At 44.4% G+C, this 22,641-nt stretch overlaps 1 protein-coding gene across 3 annotated transcripts in view; it reads right to left on the bottom strand.

Annotated features, from left to right (window-relative positions):
- Positions 1-22,641, bottom strand: part of Rhpn2 (rhophilin Rho GTPase binding protein 2) — a 65,920-nt gene that overhangs the window by 3,030 nt on the left and 40,249 nt on the right. For 2 of the 3 annotated variants that reach the window (XM_078032191.1, XM_078032190.1), the window contains exons 5-14: positions 21,257-21,334; positions 20,810-20,934; positions 17,765-17,931; positions 13,694-13,881; positions 13,131-13,287; positions 11,720-11,839; positions 9,652-9,846; positions 6,628-6,704; positions 5,665-5,811; positions 5,194-5,349 (exon numbers count right to left, since the gene is read on the bottom strand). In XM_078032191.1, coding sequence (XP_077888317.1) covers positions 5,194-5,349; positions 5,665-5,811; positions 6,628-6,704; positions 9,652-9,846; positions 11,720-11,839; positions 13,131-13,287; positions 13,694-13,881; positions 17,765-17,931; positions 20,810-20,934; positions 21,257-21,334 — 1,410 coding nt within the window. The remainder of the gene's footprint in view (positions 1-5,193; positions 5,350-5,664; positions 5,812-6,627; positions 6,705-9,651; positions 9,847-11,719; positions 11,840-13,130; positions 13,288-13,693; positions 13,882-17,764; positions 17,932-20,809; positions 20,935-21,256; positions 21,335-22,641) is intronic. The other variant, XM_078032192.1, reaches the window with a different exon arrangement.

The raw sequence follows: 22,641 nt of genomic DNA, 5'->3' as shown, positions 1-22,641 counted from the left end.
CCATCCTCTTCTGGCCAACTCCAATTAAACTCTTCTTCCCCAAGGCCAGCATGCAAACAGCTGTGCTGCTGGACACATTTACCAAGGAGCTTGGCTTCCTGACCCCAAACCTCTGAACAGGTGCCTGCTCACCTGGCACCCGTCTTTCCCAAGTCATGTCAATCCTTTTCTCCTAGATATCTGTCATGCCCTCTCTTCTCTCCTCAATTCACTCACATTTTCTCCTGATAGCCTTGCTTATATTAATTGCATCGGTCCCCAAAGAACAAGCCCTCCTCTGTGCCTGGATTCCACTCCCTCTCTCCTGCAAGATCCACCCTTCCTGCCTTCCTGTCTCACAGACCTTTCCCCTCTGTGCACAGCTTGCTCTGCTATCTCTGCACGCATGTGTGCACACACACACCTCACATTCTTTGAAAAGCCTTCCTTGGCCCTATTCCCCTCCGAGGACCACCCTAGTATCTCTCTACTTCATTTCACAGGTCATTCCTTCCTCTCACTATTTCCCCCCCCCCCCCGTTCTCAGCCAGCCAGCATGCTCCCCAATACCCACTCAAGTCTTTCTGGAGCACCTCCCTGGAACACATAGGGTTTTTCAGAACACATCTGAAACCACTGTACTGATCTAACTCTTACATTTTTTAGATGAGAAAAAATGAGGCCCAGGGAGTACATTAACCCACTGAAGGTCACACAGGTTGTTGATGACAGTCAGGGTCTGATTCCAAGTCTTGATTTCATTTCAGCCTTGGATTCTTTCCATTTTTTTTTTTTTAAAGAAATAAGCTCTTGAGCTACACAAAGACTTTCGTTAATCTTTTTAAAAAATTATTTTTAGTTGTAGTTGGACACAACACCTTTATTTATTTATTTGTTTATTTATATGTGGTGCTGAGTATTGAACCCAGTGCCTCACACGTGCTAAGCAAGTGCTCTACCACTGAGCCACAACCCCGGCCTGGATTCTTTCCACCATTAACATTAGTTTTCACTATGCATACCATGGAAGAGCACTAGGGATTCCAACGTAATCAAGAGAGCATGGAGGCTGGGGATATGGCTCAAGCGGTAGCTTGCTCGCCTGGCCTGCATGTGGCCAGGTTCGATCCTCAGCACCACATACAAACAGAGATGTTGCGTCCGCCAAGAACTAAAAAATAAATATTAAAATTCTCTCTCTCTCCCTCTCTCTCTCTCTCTCTTAAAAAAAAAAAAAAAAAGAGAGTGTGGGTAGCAGACAATCAATTCTGCCAAAGCACTGTGCTTTATTTATTCTCACCCTTTGATTTTGCTTGAAAGAAAGGCAGTTCAAACAGAGTTCAAAGCCATGTGTGAAATCCAGGCACATGCTTGTAATCCCAGCTACTCTGGATACTGAAGTAAAAGGATTGCAAATTTGGGGCCTGTCTGGGAAATTAGTGAGACTCTATCTCAAAACAAAAAGGGTTGGGGATGTAGTTCAGTGGCACAGCACCTCTGGGTTCAGTACCCAGTACTGGAAGGTAGGGGTAGGAGAGAATGTAGCTTGGCGGTAGAGCACCTATAGGTTCAATCCCCAGTACAGCCTCCTCTCCCCCCCAAAAAAACAAAAACAGTTCTCAACTGTTATTATCTAAATGGTGAAAAAAATAACCACAACAATTATGGTTATTATTACAATACCTTTTATGAAAAGAAATGTGTCCCACACTAGAAGCTGGTTTAAGGGCTTTACCAGCTCAGTGTATTCTGATAAAAATCCAAGGATGGGGTCCTATCATCCCCACTTTTTTGAGGCCCAGTGGTGTCCTTTGATTTGCCCAAGGTCACCATCTGGTGGTAAAGACAGGATTCAAATCCAGACAGTCTGTGTTCTGAGTCCTTGTTTTAACCACCATGTCAGATTCTTCATTGGCCAGTTTCAAAGGTACAACAATACGGAAAGACAAGCCTTTCGGTGTCTTTCCAACAGCAAAGCCTGTCTGTGGAGTCAGACTTCTCTGGCTGTGCCCTGTCCTGCAACCTTCAGACTAATTTTACTTCCTTTTAGACAAATGGACTTCTGTTATACATGAGGACCTCAATCACTTGTCCAAAGACTCCAAGGATTTCATCCTGCAAACAACATGTTTTGAGCCCTTCTCCCAAGATGCTCTGTGAGTCAATCAGTTTTGTAATTGAGATATAATTCACATGTTATACTGATGTTATTCACCAGTTCAATTTTTTTTTTGTGTGTGTGTGGTACTGGGGATCAAACCTAGCATCTCATGCATTCTAGGCAAGTGCTCTACCACTGTTACACCCCAGCCCTAAATTCACCATTTTAATAGAGTTCTGTAATTTTTAGTAAATTCAGAGAATTGTGTGAGAATCACAGCTACCTAACATCAGAACACATCCACTGCCCTAGGAGAATCCCTCTGTGCTTCAGCAGTGGCTCTCACTCCCACCTCTGGTAACCACTCACTGTCTATTTCCCATTAATGGAGTCACCCCAGCCGTCTCTAACCTGATTTTTGTTTTCATCAGTCCAGAACAACTGTTCCTTTGTCCTACTGCCAAATGCAGAAGACAGGGCTCAGCCTCCCTGATTCTCCGTCTCTTAACTGTATTCAACGCAACCGGTCACTCCGGCTGCAGGATCTTCTCTTGGTTCCAGAAGCTCCTTTTAGCCTGACTCTCTGAACTCTCCCTCTGAATTTCCTCTTTCTCAATTTCTTCTTCTTTTTTTTTTTTTTTTTTTTTTTTTTAAAGAGTGAGTGAGAGAGAGGGAGACAGAGAGAGAGAGAGAGAATTTTTTAACATTTATTTATTTTTTCTTAGTTCTCGGCGGACACAACATCTTTGTTGGTATGTGGTGCTGCTGAGGATCGAACCCGGGCCACACGCATGCTAGGCGAGCGCGCTACCGCTTGAGCCACATCCCCAGCCCTCAATTTCTTCTTCTAACTGATCTGAGACAGTTGGGGTGTCTCGGGGTCAGTCCACAGCCCTCCTGGGTGATTTCATCTAGTCTCACAGCTTTCATCATCATCTCCATGCTGATAACTCTCAAATGTTAACTTGGAGCCCTGACTTCTCCCTGTAAGACGTGAACACCCAACTACCTGCTTTTACATCTGGATGAAGCATCTGAAACACCCAAAGTACAACCCTTGCTTCTCTTTTCCTCCTCCTCCCTTGCCCCCAGCTCCCCGACTTTATGAGAAATAATCACCTGATCATGCACTCGTTTAAGCCAAAAACTGAGGCGTCTCCCCCCAATCCAACACCTTCTTTACAGGACACCCTGTCAGCTCTAACCCCACACTGCACCTCAGGTGCATCCACCTCGCTCTACCCGCAACTGCCACCACCAAGTCTAAGCCACTAACGTCACTGGCCTGGACAATTGCCAGGGCCAGCCTCCAGGCAGTGGACAGCCTTCTAAGTAAACATCACACCATGGCCGCTGCCCTTCATGAAAGCTTGAGTGGCTCCCAGACTCCCACCTCACTTCCTCCCCACTCTCCCCCAGTGCTCTGGCTGAACAACCTTTTTGTTCCTGGCAGCAGCTCCTCGTTCAGCTACAGGGTCTCTTCACCTGTGGGTGCCTCTGCCCATAACACTCTTCTGCTCTTCAGTGGCTCCTTTTTCTTGCCACTCACAGCCCTGTCTAGGAGCTTCTCCCTCCCCTCAGACATTCAACCATGCAACGTGTTTTCTCTACAGCATTTCTCAAAATGCAGCCAGTTATTTGCTTGTTTAGTGCCAGCTTCCAGGGGGTAGCGACCTTCTCTGTCTAGTACAAACACCTAAGCACCAGTGCTATGGTTGGAGGTGGTTTGTCCTTGAGGATTCATGTGCTGGGAGCTTGGCCACTAGTGTGGCAATACTGAGGGAGGACCTACTGGGAGGACCAAAGGTCAACTGGGGGCAGGCCCTTGGAAGAGACTGGTGGCTCTGTTTCCTGCTTTTTGATGTGATGTCTCCATTATGCACATGCTCCTGCCATAAAAGTCCTCAGCTGCCACCAAATCAGTGAAGTCACCTGATGTTGGACTTCCATCATCCAAAACTGTGAGTTAAATAATTCTCTTTTCTTCATAAGCATCCTATCTCAGTTATTTCATGATAGTAATGAAAAACGGACTAACATAGGGATATACAGCCTGCTCAGTCAATATTTTTTGAATGAATAAATGTTATAGAAGGGACAGTGTAAGTTACATTGTTAAGTGTGGTAAAGTGCAGAAGACAACCTATGATGTAGTTTCTCCCACTGAGGAAAAAAATTAAAGGATATAACTATGTACATGAATTTTCAGAAGCATTAAACACTCCCCAAGATCTCATAGGAAATGAATAACACTGTCTCTGAGTTGTGGAACTGAACTTCCACACACCATCTTTTTTTTTTCCCCCTATGGTGCTAGGGATTGAATCCAGGGCCTTGTGCATGCGAGACAAGCACTCAACCAACTGAGCTATATCCCCAGCCCTCCACACAACATCTTAACCCCTTCTGTACCTTTTTTTTGGGGTGGTAGTGGCGAGTACCAGGGATTGAACTCAGGAGCTCTCAACCACTGAGTCACATCCCCAGCCCTATTTTGTATTTTATTTAGAGACAGGGTCTCACTGAGTTGCTCAGCATCTCACTTTTGCTGAGGCTGGCTTTGAATGTTCAATCCTCCTGCCTCAGCCTCCTGAGCTGCTGGGATTACAGGTGTGCGCCACTGGGTCTGGCTTAACGCCTTCTGTACCATTAAAAAAAAAAATTTTTTTTTTTTTTGAGATGCCAGGGTCTTGCATATGTATCACTGAACTACATTCCTACCCATTTTTAAAAATTTTTATTTTTGAGACAAGGTCTTCCTAAGTAGTCCAAGCTATCCTCAGACTTGCAATCCTCCTGCCTCAGACTTCAAAGTAGCTGGAATTTAGGCACATGATACCAGGTCCAGCTCCATCTGAACTTTTTTTTTTTAACATGAGTTTGTATTACTTCTGTAATTAAATAGAATATAATCAGAAAACTATTTGATCTACAGGATTAAAGAAAAAAATTTCAAGTTATCTTTGGCCCACGTTGGGCACATACTCAGGTTGACAAGCTTAGGAGTTCAGTTGCTTGTGTCACGTCATGCAGGTGGGAGACAGAAAAGACCTCAGAGGCCAAACTCACGCCCATTTCATATCAATCTGCTATTTACTGCTAGGGGTGCTCACCATGGAGGATGCAGAGTCCAGGAGGCTCACCACCTTCATCTCAATCTCCTCCTCACCAAAGCTTTTCAGCAGTTTTATAACCTCGCTCACCGTCAGCCACTTGCAATCAACGCCTTGAATGGAAACAATATAATCTCCTTCCCTGGCTCCTGCCAGCTACAAAAGTATTGTTTAAAAAAGATCAGTATTTTGTTCTGTTCATTTAAATACCTGATTCAGTCCCCAGATTCATGAACAAAGTATAACTTTAGCATAACTTTGCTTTGAGAGAGCAAAATTTCATTCACAGTTCTCTTTGGGCATGTAGCACCCAAGAGGCCTTTCATATCAAGTCAGACCTTTGACATCCATGAACCCCGAATTCCATCACCTAGATGTATGCATCTGAGCTGCTTGCTTTCTATCTTCCCGGCCCGATTCTGTGTAAAGCTGCTGGTGGGCTCTCTCCCATCCAGACAGCAGCAGGCTTACCGCAGCAGAGCAGGAAGGATCCAGGAAGTAGACCTGAACTGGAGCATTTCCTCGCAAGGTGAACCCCACTTCCCCTTTTTCCGTTGTAAAGCGAATGCTTCGGGGAGGTGTCCACCTCTTGTTAGCAGAAAACACAGACAGGGGGCCCTTTAAAAGAGATCATCATTAAATGTAGGGTTTGAAGGTGGAATTGGACTTTTTGAGATAGCTCCCCATGTTGCCCAGGCTGGCCTTGAACTCATAAGCTTAGGAGATCCTCCTGCCTCAGCCTCCCAATTAGCTGGGACTACAGATGCATTCTACCATGCCCAGCTCTGAATCAGACATTTGAAAGCTAAAAGGAATGTTGTCTGTTGTCCTTAAAGACTTCCTTTGGCCTTGTTCAGTGGCTATATGTGCTATCATACTCATAGACAAACATTCATTGCCATTTTTTTTCTAACATAGCCAATATATTTTAAATAAAATTAACTTTTAGAAATTATCTTAAATAAAACTTCTAATATAAAATTCTAAAATATCTAAAACTGGCTCTCTTAAGGAATGCTATTTTCTAAATGTTTATGTCTTTCCAAAAATTTGTATGTTGAAATCTAATCAATATGATTATTAGGAGGTGGGGCCTTTTGAAGACGTGATTAGGTCATGAGTGGGGAGCCCTCATTAAAGGGACTGTTGCCCTTTTAAGTAGGTTTTAGGGAGCTCATTCTCCTCTCCTATCGTCTGAAGACACAGCAAGAAGATGTCAACCAAGAACCAGAAAGCAGGCCTCATCAGACTCTGAATCAGCCAGTGCCTTGATCCTGGACTTGCCAGCTGCCAGAACTAAGGAGACTTAAGTTTCTCTTGATTATAAGCTACTGGGTTTATGGTATCTTGTTATAATGGCCTGGACAGATGGACGAAGACAATATATATGCAAAATTTAAAAGCTATTTCTTTTAAAATGAATGTCCCACATACCAGCTTCTGGAAGAAGTCTCTGGTTGTCACCTTGGAGAACTGGGGCAATATGATTTCAACCTCTTGCTCAGTTTTAGCTAGAAAAGAAGATTGAAAATGAAAGGAGAAATGTTTCCATCATGGAAAGTGAATCCTTGAGGGCTGGGGCTGTGGCTCAGTGGTAGAGCCCTTGCCTAGCACGTGGGAGCCACTGGGTTCAATTCTCAGCACCACATATAAACAAATAGGAAAAAAAAAGAAAGTGAGTCCTCGAAAACTCAGATATCCAGTCTTCCCTCAGAAGGGAAGGGGAAGCACCAGTTTCTCTCCCTCTCAGTCTCTCCCATTGGCTTGGATGAGTAGTACAAAAAATGTAACGTGTCTCAACCCGTGGCCCCAGGTGACTGTGCCTCCCACCGGGGTACCTGATTGGAGCTATAACCCATTCAGGGCTGGGACAGAGGAATGATGACCAGACACATCCCTCCTCCCCCAGGAGCTTATTGATGCAATTCTGGTGCAATTCCTTCAGCATTCATAAACCCTGCCGAGAAGCAAACTGTTTCAGGTGTGGCTCTAACAGAAGACCTGTGTGTCTCAGAACACAGTCCTGGGCACAGTGTGCTTCCTGATTTCATCATTAATCATGTGATGTGAGGATTCTGCAGTGGGCAGTGACCTTGCCCCAGTCACATCCATCATTATCTACAAATCTTCAACAGTGACCTTATGGCAGGCTCAGGCCCACCCTTACTGGAAAGCTAGTTGGTTTCTAACAAAGGACCCCAGAGAAGGCTAAATACACGTGAACAACAGTCTGAAAAGAAAATCTAGGTCCCACCAGCGTGTATCAGACCCTGCTATCCACAGGATGACCCTGGGGCGGCTTCTTGCAAATCCTTAACACAGTACTGGGCTCAGGCAGGCTGCTCATCTGCTACAAGGGTTGTGCTTGGGTTGGTGGTTTAGCTCAGTGGCAAAGCACTTGCCTACCATGCCCGAGGCCCTGAGTTCTATTCGCAACAGGAAGTAGGAAAAAAAAAAAAAAAGTGGAGGGAGGGCGAGCAGCATTGCCATTGATAGAGCTGCCTACCTCCCTCCCTCTGTGGAATTTAAGTCTCTACCTCCTAGGAGAATCCCTGAGTGCTATTCCTGCTTCTACACATCAGGTGGGTGACCTGGGCAAGAATTTGGATCTCCCTAGGCCTTTACTTCCTCATCTTTAATACAACGCAGTAATTAGTACCTCCCTCACAGCAGTGGAAGAGGGATGAAATAGTATACAAACGGGGCCAACTGTCATGCCTGGTAGACCTCAAACATTCAACAGACAACAACTAACATTATTACAGAGGAGCCGAGGATTCTGGCTTGAGCAGGACCCTGTCTCTAATAGCTGGTCCCTGAATATCAGGAGGGATCCCCAGATACTGAGAACAGTGTGGGAAAGAGGGGGTGATATAACAATAAACATTTTTTGGCTTTGACCATGGTCCTTGGCTCATAACTCCCTTCCCAAGGCAGGCCACAGAAACTAAAATATCTCTTCCCCAAGACAAATCATAAAAACTCTTTATCTTCTCCTAAGAAAGCTGTCTACAAGCTGCCATAAAGAAATTCTCTGACCTCTGATAGTAGGTCACAAGACCTGTTTCATCCCAGGAGTCCGGCTCCTGCCCCTGAGAGAGGCATATGGCGTAAAGAGGCCAAGCAGACTGCTGAGCACACAGGCCTTGCTGGGTCTCCCCACCCAGCCGATGAACATTAGATCACACCTTTTGTGTCCAGTCCCATTTCCACAAGGTTGTCCATGTTTCAATCATGCCTCTGCAAAGAAATTCTCCATAAAACCCCCAAAGGACAGGAATAAGAGAGTTCCTGGGTAGGAGACCCCATGGACATTCCTGGGGGGTGGCACACTTGGAGAGGGCACAGAGGCTCTGCGTCCCTTCCCCCAGACCTCAGCCTACGCATCTCTTCATCTGAATCCTTTGTAATATCCTTCAAACTAAACAGTATAATTAAGGGTTTCCTTGAGTTCTGTTCTGTGAGCTGTTCTAACAAATTATTATTATTATTTTTTGAGATAGGCTCTTTCTATGTTGCTGAGGCTGTCCTCAAAATTGTGATCTTCCGGCCTCAGACTGCCTGAATAACTGAATAGCACATGCTACTGTTCCTGGCTGTAGTTAAATTAATTGAAAAAGAGCTGTGGGAAATACAGGTAAAACAATGTGATGTTTATAATTGGCATCTGAGGTGGGACGGGGATAATCCTGGCGTCCAAGTTCTGAACCTGAGAGACCTGATGCTATCTCTGGGTAGACAGTATCAGTACTGAACTGGATCAGAGGACAACCAGCCGGCACCTGCTGCAGAACTGATTATTGGTTTGAAGTGTGGACAAACCTGCACATATCTAGTGTCAGGAGTAATCCGTGCTGTGAGCGTATAGTAGGAGAAACTGAGTTTGAGTTAGTTTTTTTTCTGTACTCAGGAGGGGATGGACAAAGGGGTTCCCCAAAATGGGCCACCAACCATCCCCCACCTCTAATTCCTGGAAAGACCCTAGTCATTTCTCACAGCAAAGCCATCACTCGAGGGAGGACCTCCCATTCCCCACCCTCTTGGGCAGAAGTGACCACCAACTGCCAGAGGACAGCAACATTTGTCTGGTTCAGCTATGTGTGTATTCCTAAGCCATCGCTGTGCACAACACCTGGGAGATTTTTAGAAATTCTGGTGGTGATAAAAGATGAAAAATAAAGGGGATATCAGGAAGCCCAGGAGAGGAAATTATGATGCATTTAGCTCTCAAACTCAGGAGCTGGAAGTAAAAGAGAGTAAAATGCAGTTTCCTAGAAGGCAGCTGGAAATGTGGCCCCTCCAGGGCCCACCACACAATGAGAGCTTGTGTAATCTCTGAAGGGTGAGCAAATACAAGCTGCATTTAGCCAGGTACCCTGGTTTCCCATGCAGGGCACAGTCTACACAGCAGACACAGGCCTCCGGGCAACAAAAGGCACATTAGTTCTAGACACTCACAAACAATATCAGGAGCATCGATCAAGTTCAGAAGATCATCATCCTCTTGGTACTGACTGTACTTGAGCCGAGAGCGCTGATGTGCGGCAGACAGCACCTCCTGAAGTACCTGGATGTCACGGAGCTTCTTGCACAGACTGGCCTCCCTCACAGACTCCTTGTGGTGAGTGATAGCTCTGCGCAGATGGCATTTTCCTGTAGGCAGAAAGCCACCACCAATATGAATATATCACAGAGATACCAAGGACCCAAGGATCAGCCCAAAAGGCAAACATTCTCCTTTCTAAAGGATCTCGCTGACAGCTGAGCCCCACCCCCACTGAGATACAAGTGTAAATGCTCACTTTTAAGGGTTCACTCAACAAATACTGACTGGGTATTCTAGGTGTACAGATAAAGCAAAGAACAAAAATTTCCCCTTGTATTCATGAAGTTACATGCTATTACTTGAAGACAGATAATTAAGGAACAAAGATACATGTGGTGGATCCATGGTCATGAGGTTATGAAGAAAAGTGAAGCAAGGTAGGCAAGTCGTGCTAGAAGATTGGGAATGGGACCTATTCTATGATGGGTGATCAAGGAAGGCTTTTTGGATAAACTTGTTTTGTTTTTAAAATTATTTTTGTTTATAAGGTAACTTCTGAGCAGGGCCCTGAAGGAAATGATATAAAAAGCATTCCTGAAAGAAGGAACCGTAGGTGCAAAGACTCTGGGGCAGGAGCTCACTTACCTTTCAAGGACAACAGGAGGGCTGGGGATATAGCTCATTTGGTAGAGTGCTTGCCTTGCATGCACAAGGCCCTGGGTTTGATCCCCAGCACCTCCCCCCACAAAAAAAAAAGGTTTGGGGGGGACAATAGGAATTGAGGATATAGCTGAAGGGAATGGGGAATAGGAGAGAAGGGCAGAGAATGAGATCAGAGAAGAGCAGGGGCCAGGTCGTGCCTGACCTTATGAGTCAGGATAAAGACTCTTACTCTTCCTACTGTGGGCAAGATGGGAACCCATTAGGGTGTAGGCAGAGGACTGAAGTAACCAGCCTCCGTGTGAACAGAGGGAAGCAAGGAGACTAGCTATGAGCAAGGTAAGCGGTATGTCCATTCTGAGCCTCTGTTTCCTCAGTAGTAAAGTGGGAAGCCCACCAGACCTATCTCATAGAGTCGGGTGGAGTTTAATCAAGCCAATGTTTGTGAGGTAAGCACTATCGGCATGTGGCTTTGACCAAGGTGGGAGGATAAGAACTAGTTAGACTGGGTGTGATGGTGCATGACTATAATCCCTGTGACTCACTATAGTAGCTGAGGCAGGAGGATCGCGAGTTCAAAGCCAGCCTCAGCATCTTAGTGAGGTCTTAATCAATTCAGCCAGACCCTGTCTCTTAATAAAAAATAAAAAGAGCTGGGGATGTGGCTCAGTGATTAAGCACCCTTGAGTTCAATCCCTTGCACCAAAAAAAAAAAAAAAAAGTATTAGATTTGGGATGTTAGGTAGAGTTAATGATGTTTGCTATTCAAATGTAAGGTGACAAAGAAAGGCAGGAATGCAGAGTAAATCCAAAATTTCTGGCCTAAGCACCAAATGGGCTGGAGCTGACATCACTGAGAGAGGGGAAGTTACATGTGTTTGGGTGGGCGGAAGGTTTGGGTGCTGAAGGACATCAGGGAAAGAGATATTCACATGGAGACACAAAACAGACACAAAACCAGGTCAGTCCATTACCAGTCTTACTCGCCCTTGGTGAAGCATAAAAAAATTGACAATGTGTCCTTCAACCTTAGGATGGCAAAGGGCCATGTCATGGGCCACAGTGGTGTTGGGAGACAGTCAAAGCTCTGGTTCCATGGGGGGTAGCCCGGGCACTCATGGAATGCATAAGAGCAAAGCTCTGAAAGTCCTTTGAGACTAGAGGGTTGCACCTCATAATTTCTGAATCCAGAGTAGCTCCAGTGAGTCTGGACACCCTTCTCTTTCAAGCCCCCACCTAGATATTCTTCTAGGGTTGTTCATGAGCAGGGCTGCTTATCAGCAAACTGGACACAGTTCTAGGAGCAGGGCCCGTACGCACCCAGCTGTTGGCGCTGATGATCATTTTTCAGTGTGGCCAAGGGTGTCAAACCCTCTGGCATGTGGTTATAGAGCTGGGACAGGCACTTCTCCTGGTGGTCCTCATCTGCGCCCGGCTTCACTGCAATTTAAGCTCCAGGTTAAATCCCCATCTGCCTCTGAAGATGGGGCCACACCCCATGTAGAGATTTTCCCTTTCAACCACATCCCCAGGATCCTTTCATCTCCCATTTTACCAGGTGTTAGTGGTTATGGGTGTCCTTTCTGCCTGTAGACACAGTCAAAGCAATCTAGCCCCTTGGCCTTTGCTCACCTGGTGCCAGCCATATTCCAGGAGTTCATGATGGGCCCTGAGCCCTCACTGTCTCCTCCAAGTCATCTGCTGCCTGGAACCTCCTGGCACAGTCCCACCCCTGTTGCTGCCCACCCTAAACACCTCTGGTGGCTTCCATGCCTATGGTGAGGCCACACCCCTCTCCAACCTCACCTGCCACTCAACACCACTTCCACATTCTTAGCCTCGGCTTCTATGCTCAGGCACTGCTTGCTCTTTCCCTCGAAGTATAGCTGGAATAGCCACAAACATCACTAACTCTGAGGAGCCATCTAGGACTGCACCAGTAAGTCCACCTGCTGCCTCATTCATATCCTGACAGCCACTGCTGGAGCACTGTATTTCCATCTGTTTACCTAACTTCTCCCACCTAACAGACTACATACTAGAAATGGCAGCTCACACTTTCATGGTTTAGCTTTGAATACAGGCACTTATTTTTTTCACAGCAGCCCTGTTAAGGTAGTTTCCCTTCGTATCTCCATTTTACAGATGAGAAAACTGAGGCACTGAGCAGTTAAGTAACTCGTCCAAGGTCATACAGCTAGTGTCAGAACTGAGATATGAACCCAAGTAGTCTGGCTCCAGAGGCTGTCCATTTAATTATTCCGGGGGCTGTCCTGAATAGTACTAATCCGATCAAAACTCTCCCTGAAGGGCTAGGGGTGTAACTCTGTGATAGAGCACTTTCTTGCCATGCACAAGGCCCTAGGTTCAATCCCCTGCATCATTTTAAAAAAAGAAAAAAATATATATTACCTTAAAATGCTATATACACTCAGTAATAAAACTGAGTGGTTGGCACACCTCAGATTCTAAATTCCAGGTGAAAAATCATTTGCCTGATTCTAAAGAGAATTAAACCACTCCTTTTGCTTCTATAGCAGAAGTCTGTAACCCCCTAATGCTGCCCTGGCCTGTGACAGGTATCTAGATCAATATGTACTGCCCATCCTCTGCCTTCAGCCTGTGAGCATCTCCAGACAGGAAGGCAGCTGTACTCGGCTCAGAATCCCCCAGAAACAGCAAGATCAAACCTCCAACCAAAGCCCCAAGCCCTGAAGCCTCCAAGTCTTACACTGGTGGTCGATAAGGAGGGTGGCGACAAAGTAGTGGGCCAGGGCCCTGTAGTGGTGGGCCTTCACACAGGCCAAGCTGGCCCAGGAGTAGGGAATGTTCTCTTTCACTGGTGCCTGGCTCATGGCTGTATGCAGCTGCTGGTAGACCTCTCCCACCTGAAACAGAAGGGATATTGGGAAGGGGGAGCCCAGCACAAGGATCCTCATGAACTAAGTACAGGAAAAAGATCCCTTTTTTCTATACAGGAGCCTCTGCCAGAGGCTGCTCCACAATTTGGGCTCAGTGCCAAGCAACTCCTGCTGCTGTCAGCCTCAGAATTAACAGAGGGATCAGCAACTGTCATTATGCTGGTTTTTAGGCCAAGCTGCAGATGGAATCAATGATCCATATCTGAAACACTGATACTTGCCAAGAAAACACAAGGCAGCAGCCTCAGCTGGGACAGGCACGCTGCCCTGGTGGTGGGCAAGCTGCTGCCGTGGGAACCCCGGCCGCTTCCAGTGCACCTGCACCAATGGATTCTGCCCACCCCCCAGAGTCACAGGAACTGAGAAGCCTTACCTTGGCAGCCTCCTGAGCCACCTTAACCAGCATGAAGAATTCGTTCCGGATCCCAGGAAGGCTGATTTTCTCAAACACACTTTCTTGGGCTTGTGCAAGCATCATTTTGACCAACACACTGAGCATGGCGGGGCTCATGTCATAACTGGGAGTATGCGTGAATGTTTCTTTCAGGTAGCTTAAAACACCTAAAATCATAATTTTTTTTTTTTGCTTATTAGTTGGGGATCATATTATTTTACCATGCTGCTATAGAAAATGATAGAACAAAAATGTAAAATTGAGATTGGAGGTAGAAAGCGATTGCATAGTATATACAAGGCCTTACGTTCTAGTCCCAGCATGGGGAGAAAAACACACACACACACACACACACACACACACACACGTATGTCTGTATATATATGTGTGTGTGTGTGTATTATATATGTGTGTAATACACAAACTAATGTCTTATAGCATCTTTTAAAAACCTCTGATTCCTATATATCTAGCAACATCACTCCTACATTTATAACCAAAACACTGAAAGCTCAGACTCAACTGACATATCCATGTTCAAAGAAGCATTATTTACAATAGTCAAAAGGTAGAAAAGAAATCCAAATGGTGATGGCTGAACAAGTATGGGAAATGTGGTAAATACATATGTTGGAATATTTTTCAAGCCTTAAAAGGAAATCAGGACCTGGGCAAGGTGGTGCACACCTATAATCCCCAAAACTCAAGAGGCTGAGGAAAGAAGATCAGAAGTTCAAGGTTATTCTGAGCAACTTAGCGAGACTCCTCAAAATGAAAATCAAGAGGGCTGGAGACGTAGTTGAGTGGTAGAGCACTCTGGGATTCAATACCCAGTACCACAAACAACAAAAAAAAGCAAAACCAAATGGGAATGCAGGGCTAAGGGGGTAACTGTGGCTCAGGGGCACAGCACTTGCCTAGCATACACAAGACCCTGGATTTGACCCTAGCATCCAGTCCAAAGTCAAAAGAATGAAATTCTGGCACAAGCTATAACAAAATGAAGACACTATGCTAAGTGAAATGAACCAATCATAAAAGGTCAAACATCATCTGATTTCATTTAATGAAGTACCTGGAATAGTCCCCATTTGTATAGATAAAAAGAATGAGGGTACCGGTTACTAAGAACTGGGGGAAGGAAGAGAGTGTTATTATTTAATGGGTACACAGCTTCAGTATGAATGATGAAAATATCCTGGAGATGGACGGTGGTGATAGTTGTGCAACAATATGAACGTAATTAACACCACTGAACAGTACACTTAAAAATGGTTAAAATGGGCTGGGGATGTGGCTCAAGCGGTAGCGTGCTCGCCTGGCATGCGTGCGGCCTGGGTTCGATCCTCAGCACTACATATAGACAAAGATGTTGTGTCCGCCAAATACTTAAAAAAAAATAAATATTAAAATTCTCTCTCTCTCTCCTCTCTCTCTTTCTTTAAAAAAAAAATGGTTAAAATGGCTGGGCACAGAGGTGCATGTCTGTCATCCAGCCATCGGGAGACTGAGGCATAAGGATCACAACAAGTTTGAGGTCAGCCTCAGCAACTTAGTGAGGCCCTAGGCAACTCAGTGAGACCTTGTCTCAAAAATTAAAAAGGGTTGGGGACATAGCTCAATAGTAAAGCACCTCTGGATTCAATCCCCAATGCCAAAAAGAAAAAGATTAAAATGTGAATTTTATCTTATGCATGTTTTACCACAGTGAAAAATGGTTAAAAATTATAGCCAGGCATAGTGGCTCATGTGTAATAATCCCAGCTATTTGGGAGGCTGAGGCCAGAAGATCTCAGTTTTGAGAGCAGCCTGGACAACTTAGTGAAACCCCTATCTCAAAATAAAAGTTAAAAAGAGATGGGGATGTCAATGGGGTGGTGGCTGAGTGGTAGTGCACTTGCCTGGTAATGTATGAGGCACTGGGTCTGATTCTCAGCACCACATATAAATAAATAAAACAAAGGTCTGTCTATATATCTATATGAGAGAGAGAGAGAGAGAGAGAGAGAGAGAGCGAGAGCGAGCAAGCGAGCTGGGGAGTAGCTCAGTAGTACAGTGCATGCACAAGGCCTTGGATTAACTCCCAGCATTTAAAAAAAAAAAAAAATAGGTCAAAACAGTAAATATGTATATTTTATCACAGTTTTTAAAAATTAGATTTGCTTCCAAAACATGTACATGTATATCACCAAGGAAACCAGTTGGCTCCCTCCCTCCCCTTCTCACTGGGGACAACTGTGAGAAACTGCCCGTGACTGGACATGTGATGGAGGTGACAGCTGAAAGCAGGTGGAATGAATGAGGGAGCTCCAAGGGGATTTGCTCTCCCACGACACCTGAGTCATTCAGAAATGCAAAGCCCTCCCTACTGCAGGACCTCAGGAAAGAACAACCCAGAGGGCTCCCAGGGACACGCCGTTCATGTTGCAGCCTTCAGCTGACTTCTTCATACTTTAGGAAATTAACTGTCATGAGAACTGTCATGAGAACAATTTGGAACTGAAATATAATCTGCCACATGAATCCCATCCAACTGGTCCCTCTGGTTTTACTGCCCTGCAGAGGGATGGCACCTGCTGCAGCCGGTTTGCCCCCCTTGGGGCTGCCCTCATGGTCACCACTGTTTAAGCTTCACTCTGTCTTTTTATCTCTAGAATCTTCGAGACAGGTCACAACATATGCCTGCTTGGGATACCTCAGGGAGAAAGATGAGTCCAGAAAAGTACATACACTAAAACAATTCCACGCCCACGTCTCATCCCCAAACACCAATGATTTTAATGCAAGAAATTCCATAAGTCTAAGTGACAAAGCTGTGGTCCTACACAGGGTTACAGGGCTTCCTGAGTGAGTATCCGGAAAGGTTCTATGTTGGGGGAGGGGATGGAGTAGGAGTGATTACACCCCAAAGCAGAACAGGGGATCAGCACAGACAGCAAAAACCTGTTGGGCAGACTCAGAGGGTCATGCTGCGGTCTGCACCGTGCTGCTATTTTTGCCCACCATCCCTGTGTTGAGTCTGCCCCAGACACAGTCCCTGCTGGAGGGGAGCATACAGACCCCAGGAAGGCATAGAAGCCACACCAGGCTCACCCATTGCATCCCCGTCCTCTAGGGGATGGTGCTAAGTTGCTTTTCTGCATCCTGCATCTGGTTCATATCAGGACAAATTTCAGGCTAAGAGGTTAAAGAAGGGGAAAAATTATTTTTTAAAATCCCAGTAGAAGGCAACAGATCTACTAGGGATGCAGAGTACACAGCACTTGGCAGAGGGCTGAGAGCACCAACTTCAGGCTGGTGAACTTGACAGAATAAGAATGATACAAAGCACAGAGGGTAACGTAACAGTCCTCCTTTATCCAAGGCTTTGCTTTCCTTGGTTTCCGTTACACTCAGTTAATTGTGGTATAAAAATACTAAGTGGGAAATTCCAGAAATGAAGAATTCATAAGGTTCAAAGAACTTTTATGACAATATTTTACAATCGTTCTATTTATTAATTATTAATGTTAACCTCTTACTATGTCTAATCTATAAATTCAACTTCATTATGATATTATCATATATCTTTGCATATAGGAAAACCAGAGTTACATAGGGTTCCGTACTATCTGAACCACCCGAACCTTCTGGCTCCTCCTGCCAGTCTTGGAACATATCCTGAACAGACAAGGAGGGACTTTGTAGGCATCAGGTACACCTAATAAAAGAAAAAAATAAAAAGCCCACATTTTTACTCATTGGGAAAAGTGATTCTGTTCTTCCACATAGTTAGTGTTGGAAGAAAGAGCTACTCAGTGTCATCACTGGGGCCATTCATTTGGAAAAGATGAATCCTTAACCAAAGTCCTCACTATGTACATCCCAAACTAAGATGATGGCCTGAACCTAATGGTCTCTTGATGGGACGTTACACCAGTATTAAACACGGCCGGGTCCCCTTTCAGGCTTCTGAGACCATGCCTAGCTCTGGGGAGAATCCCAGACTCTTCAGCTGGGCACCCTTGTGCCAACCTGGTGGGGTCAGGGCTGTGCCTGGCAGAGACACACCTGCAGCTCTCTGGAAGGCGTCCACGGCATTCTCCAGTCCAGCTTGGGTCTGCCGATTGCTCCGGGTCCCAATCTGGGTGTAGAGGGCTCCAATGTTAAACAGAATGCTGGCCTTCTCCAGCAGCAAGTTCTGCTGGCTGACCGGGACGCCAGTGAGGGAGTCATACCTATTTAAAAGAAAACACATTCTAGGAATACACATTACTTGGCTAGTTGATGCCACTTTGGGGTGAATACGGGCAAAATTCATTTATTGAATAAAATTTTAAAATGCACATGCAATGGGGCTTTTGTTCCCAAGCAAGATGACAAATTTGATCATGCTGATCACAGAGCCACAGAACTACACAGCCACCCACAAAAAATAAGGCTTTTCAATTGAGATGTCCTTCAAGTAGGTGAATGGATAAATGTGCTGTGGTACATCCAGACAGTGGAACGTAACTCACCACTAAAAGGAAATGAGCTAGCAAGCCATGAAAAGACGTGGGGTAAATTTAAGCACTTATCACTGAGTGAAAAAAGTCTATCTGGATATTCTAGGAAAGACAAAACTGTGGAGATTTTAAAAGATCAGTGGCTGACAGGAGTCAGGAAGGGGGGAAGAATAAATATGAATAGCACAGAGAACTTTCAGGACAGTGAACTATTCTGCAGGATACCACAATGGTGAATGCATGTCATCATGCATTTGTTGAAACCCAGAGACTCTACAACACCCAGAATGAATGATGGTGATAATGATATGTTGTCAAGGTATGATCATCTAGCATAAGAAACCTACCACTGTGGTGGGGACACTGTTCCCATATTAGAACCAGGGATCCATTCACTGTACTTTTTGCTCAATATGGTTGTGAGCATAAAAGTACTCTAAAATAATAATAATATATATTTTTAAATATACATATAAGCGATTGGATGCCCATGCCTATAACCAAGCTACTCAGAAGGCTGAGACAAGGGCATCAAGTTTGAGGCCAGCTTGTATAACCTAGTGAGACCATGTCTCAAAAAAAAAAAAAAAAGAGAGAAAAAGAAAAAAAGAAGGAAAAGAAATGTGGCTTTTCCTAAGTGAAATATAGATAGCAATTACTAACCCCTCATAATTCTTCCTGAAGTTTAAAAGACTCAGGATTTTTTTCCCCATATGTTTTTATTGGTGTACTGTAATTGTACATGATGGTGGGGTTTGTTGTCACATATTCACACCTGCCCACAATAAAATAATACCAATATCATTCCCCAGTATTCCCCCCTTTCCTCCCTCCCTCCCTCTGATCCCTCTCTTCTGCTCCATTGATCACCCTTCATTCCTCACGAGAGCCTCCACCTTTCTTTTATTCCATCCCCTCTAGCTTCCACCTAGAGAAAATGTATGACTCTTGGCCTTCTGAGTCTTATTTTGCTGAGAATGATATTCTTAAGTTCATCCATTTTTCCTGCAAATGAAATCATTTCATTTTTTCCTTATGGCTGAATAAACTCCCTTGTGTATGTATACCACATTTTCTTTATCCATTCACCCACTGATGGACACCTAGGCTGGCTCCATAGTTTGGCTATTGTGAATTGTGCTGCTATAAACATGGGTGTGCATGTATCCCTGTAGTAAGATGCCTTTAAATACCAGGAGTGGTACAGCTGGGTCATGTGCTGGTTCCATTCCTTGTCTTTTTCTTTTTCTTTTTTTTTTTTTTTTTTTGTACCAGGGAAAGAACCCAGAGGCGTTTAGCCACATCCCCAGCCCCATTTTTATACTTTATTTAGAAACAGGGTCTTTCTGACTTGCTTGCGGCCTCGGTAAATCGCTGAGGCTGGCTATGAACTCAAGATCCTCCTGCTTCAGCCTCCTATTCCTAATCTTCTGAGGAACCTCTCTACGGATGTCCACAGTGGTTGTACTAATTCACAATCCCACCAACAGTGTAACTCTGTTCCTTTATCTCCACATCCTCTCCAGCATTTATTATTGTTTGCATTCCTGATGGCTGCCATTCTAACTGGAGTGATGCTCAGGATTTTTTAAAACTCATGATTCAAATCAAGAGGTAGGCAGGAAGCTTGTCCTTAATTCAAGACGAGGGAGAAGTCACCATTGCCTTCTCACTCAAATGGGCAAGCAACCACACTTTTTTTTCAAAGTCATCTGCATGTCCTTCCCAAAGGGAAGGCATTGGCAGTATTCTATCCATTGTGGTAAAATTTTATGCGGCCCACGCCCTTTAGCCCACACTGCGAGTATACTTAAGAGGAAGAGACCCAGTTTTTCCAAAGTAGAGAATCCATATTGATCTTTGAAAAAGTCATTCTGGAAAAGAATCAGATATTCTATTTCAGTTTTTTAAAATCTATTTCTGATTGCCGCTGGGACAAAACCCAATTCCCTCCCATCTAAGACAGAAACTGCTTCTTGTTAGCTCCCCTTCAGAGCCCTGCTGTTTCCCCAATGACACAATGAGCATAAAAAAAAAAACCACTTCTCTGATCACAAGTTCAAAGTCAGCCTCAGCAACTTACCAAGACCCTGTCTCAAAATAAAAAATTAAAAACAGGGCTGATGATGTGCCTCAGTGGTTAAGTGCCTCGGCTTCAATCCTTGGTACAAAAAAAAAAAAAAAAAAAGGAAAAAAAAAGCTTCTTCTTGGCTCACTTATTTTGAAACATTCAAGGCCTTCCTCCCTTGGGTCCCCATCAGAACTAAATAATAGCTAGGCACACGCCTGTAATCCCAACAACCTGGGAAACTGAGTGAGGCAGGAGGAATTCAAGTTTGAGGCCAGCCTCAGCAATTTAGTGAGACCCTAAGCAACTTAGAGAGGCCTGTCTCAAAATAAAAAATAAAAGGAAAAGGATGGGGATGAACCTCAGTGACAAAAACGCTCCTGGGTTCAATCCCCAATACCAAAAAAATAAGAATAATAAATAAATAAATAAATACCAATTTATTTACCTTCCACCACAGAGTCTGCTGTCTCAATGTCATCTATGATAGGTGCTGAGGGTGCTAACCTGGGAAAGGACATGCAGACCATAGGCACCTACCAGGTAAACAAGAGCCCCATCTGGCGAGTATGCGGGAAGAATCTACTCTCCACAAATCCCAGCTGGATGAAGTATGACATCAGTAGTTCAACACCTGCTGCATCCCGGCTGGGTGTCCTGCAAGCCTACAAGGAAGACAGCAAAGAGGTGAGCAGGAGAGTACCACCTGTAGAAACAGGTGCCTCCAACTATTTCTGTGATGTGTGGGCCCCATTGCTGGTACCATGAATTCTAGGAGGTCAGGAATCCTGGGATCCAGGCCCAGGCAGGACAATGGGCAGGTCTCTCCAGTCCTAGGGTACTGCAGGTGGAATTCCAACAGCCCCTCCCCTTCATCCCCAACCATCCTTGATTTTCCTAAGACTACACCCGTGCGGTCACAGGATGGGCACAAGATTCAGCAAGCTCAAGCAGCTGTCCTCCAGCTCTGCTGCACAGAAAATTTACCTGTCTCAGATCCATAAGATCTGCAATTTCATCTTCATATAAATAGCCATCTTCACTGTAATGTTCCAGGATAAAATCCTTTAAGAAAAATGAGATAAGATACTGAGATAAGATGTAATTCAAGAGGTCAGAGGGTAGCTCAGTGTTACAGCAATTGCCTAGCATGCTTGAGACCTGGGTGTGATACCTAGCACTTAAAAGAAAAAAGATGTGCTATGGAACCATAAATCTGTAAAACAGTTATATGTCAAATATGCTCACCCTTAAAAAAAATCATATACAATACAAAAAAATTTATTTGAGATTTTCAGAGTAGGTGAATTTATTTTCTTAATTTTGTTTATTACAGATTTTTTAGATGTTTCACTTGTTGCTTTAGTAAAAAAATTTTTTTTTTAATTTAAAAATGTCTTTGTGGGTTAGAGGTGTACCTCAGTGGTAGAGCACTTGCTTAGCGTATGGGAAGCTCTGGGTTCAATCCCCAGCACCAGCAAAAGGGGGGAAAAAGTCTAATAACACAGTTAAAAGACCTACACATTAAACACTTCTGACAGACAACACAAATATTCAAGGACTCAGACTTTCAACCTCTGAGAAGATCTCAGCATCCAGGCAGAGCCCAAAAGAAAAAAAAAAATGTGTCATAGGATATTGATAAGCTGGATTATGTCTGTAATCTCAGTGATTTAGGAGGCTAAGGCAGAGGAATCGTGAGTTTGAGGCCAACCTCAGCAACTTAGTGAGACCCTGTCTCAAACTAAAGAAATAAAAAAGACTGGGGTGTAGCTCAGTGGTAAAGTGCCCTAGATTCAATCTCAGAACCTAAAAAAAAAAAAAAAAAAAGGATGTAAGATTCTGCAGGGAACCTTTGAGAGCTCTGGTACTTCCATGAACAAAAACAACCCAGTGAGACCTCTAAACCCCTAAATGGACCCAGAACATCCCAGTGTTTGACAACTGCTCAAAGTTCATTCAGTTATTTAACAAACATTGATGGGCACTTTCTATGTACCAGGCAGTGTAAAAAGATCTGTCCTCCCATGGAGCTCAGATTCTCCTAACACAGACAATAGTGATAGGCATGAAAATAAATAAACTAGGGGCTGGGGTTGTAGCTCAGTGGTACAGGGCTTGCCTAACATGTGTGAAGCCCTGGATTTGATCCTTAGCACAGCATAAAAATAATAAATACATAAAAACTCAGGTAGTGTCCATCTACAACTAAAAAAAATTTTTAATTATAATAAAGCAAATTTCTTTTAAAACCAAACAAACAAACAAACAAACTATATGGTACACAGTCAACTATTCCTTACTGAACCGCTTGGGACAATTAGTGTCTCTGGCTTTACTTCCTCCACCCCCAGCCCAGATTTTGGAATATT

Source organism: Ictidomys tridecemlineatus, chromosome 15 (genome assembly GCF_052094955.1).
Source record: "Ictidomys tridecemlineatus isolate mIctTri1 chromosome 15, mIctTri1.hap1, whole genome shotgun sequence".
NCBI classification, from domain to species: Eukaryota; Metazoa; Chordata; class Mammalia; order Rodentia; family Sciuridae; genus Ictidomys; species Ictidomys tridecemlineatus.
This window is presented reverse-complemented; position numbering and strand designations above follow the sequence as displayed.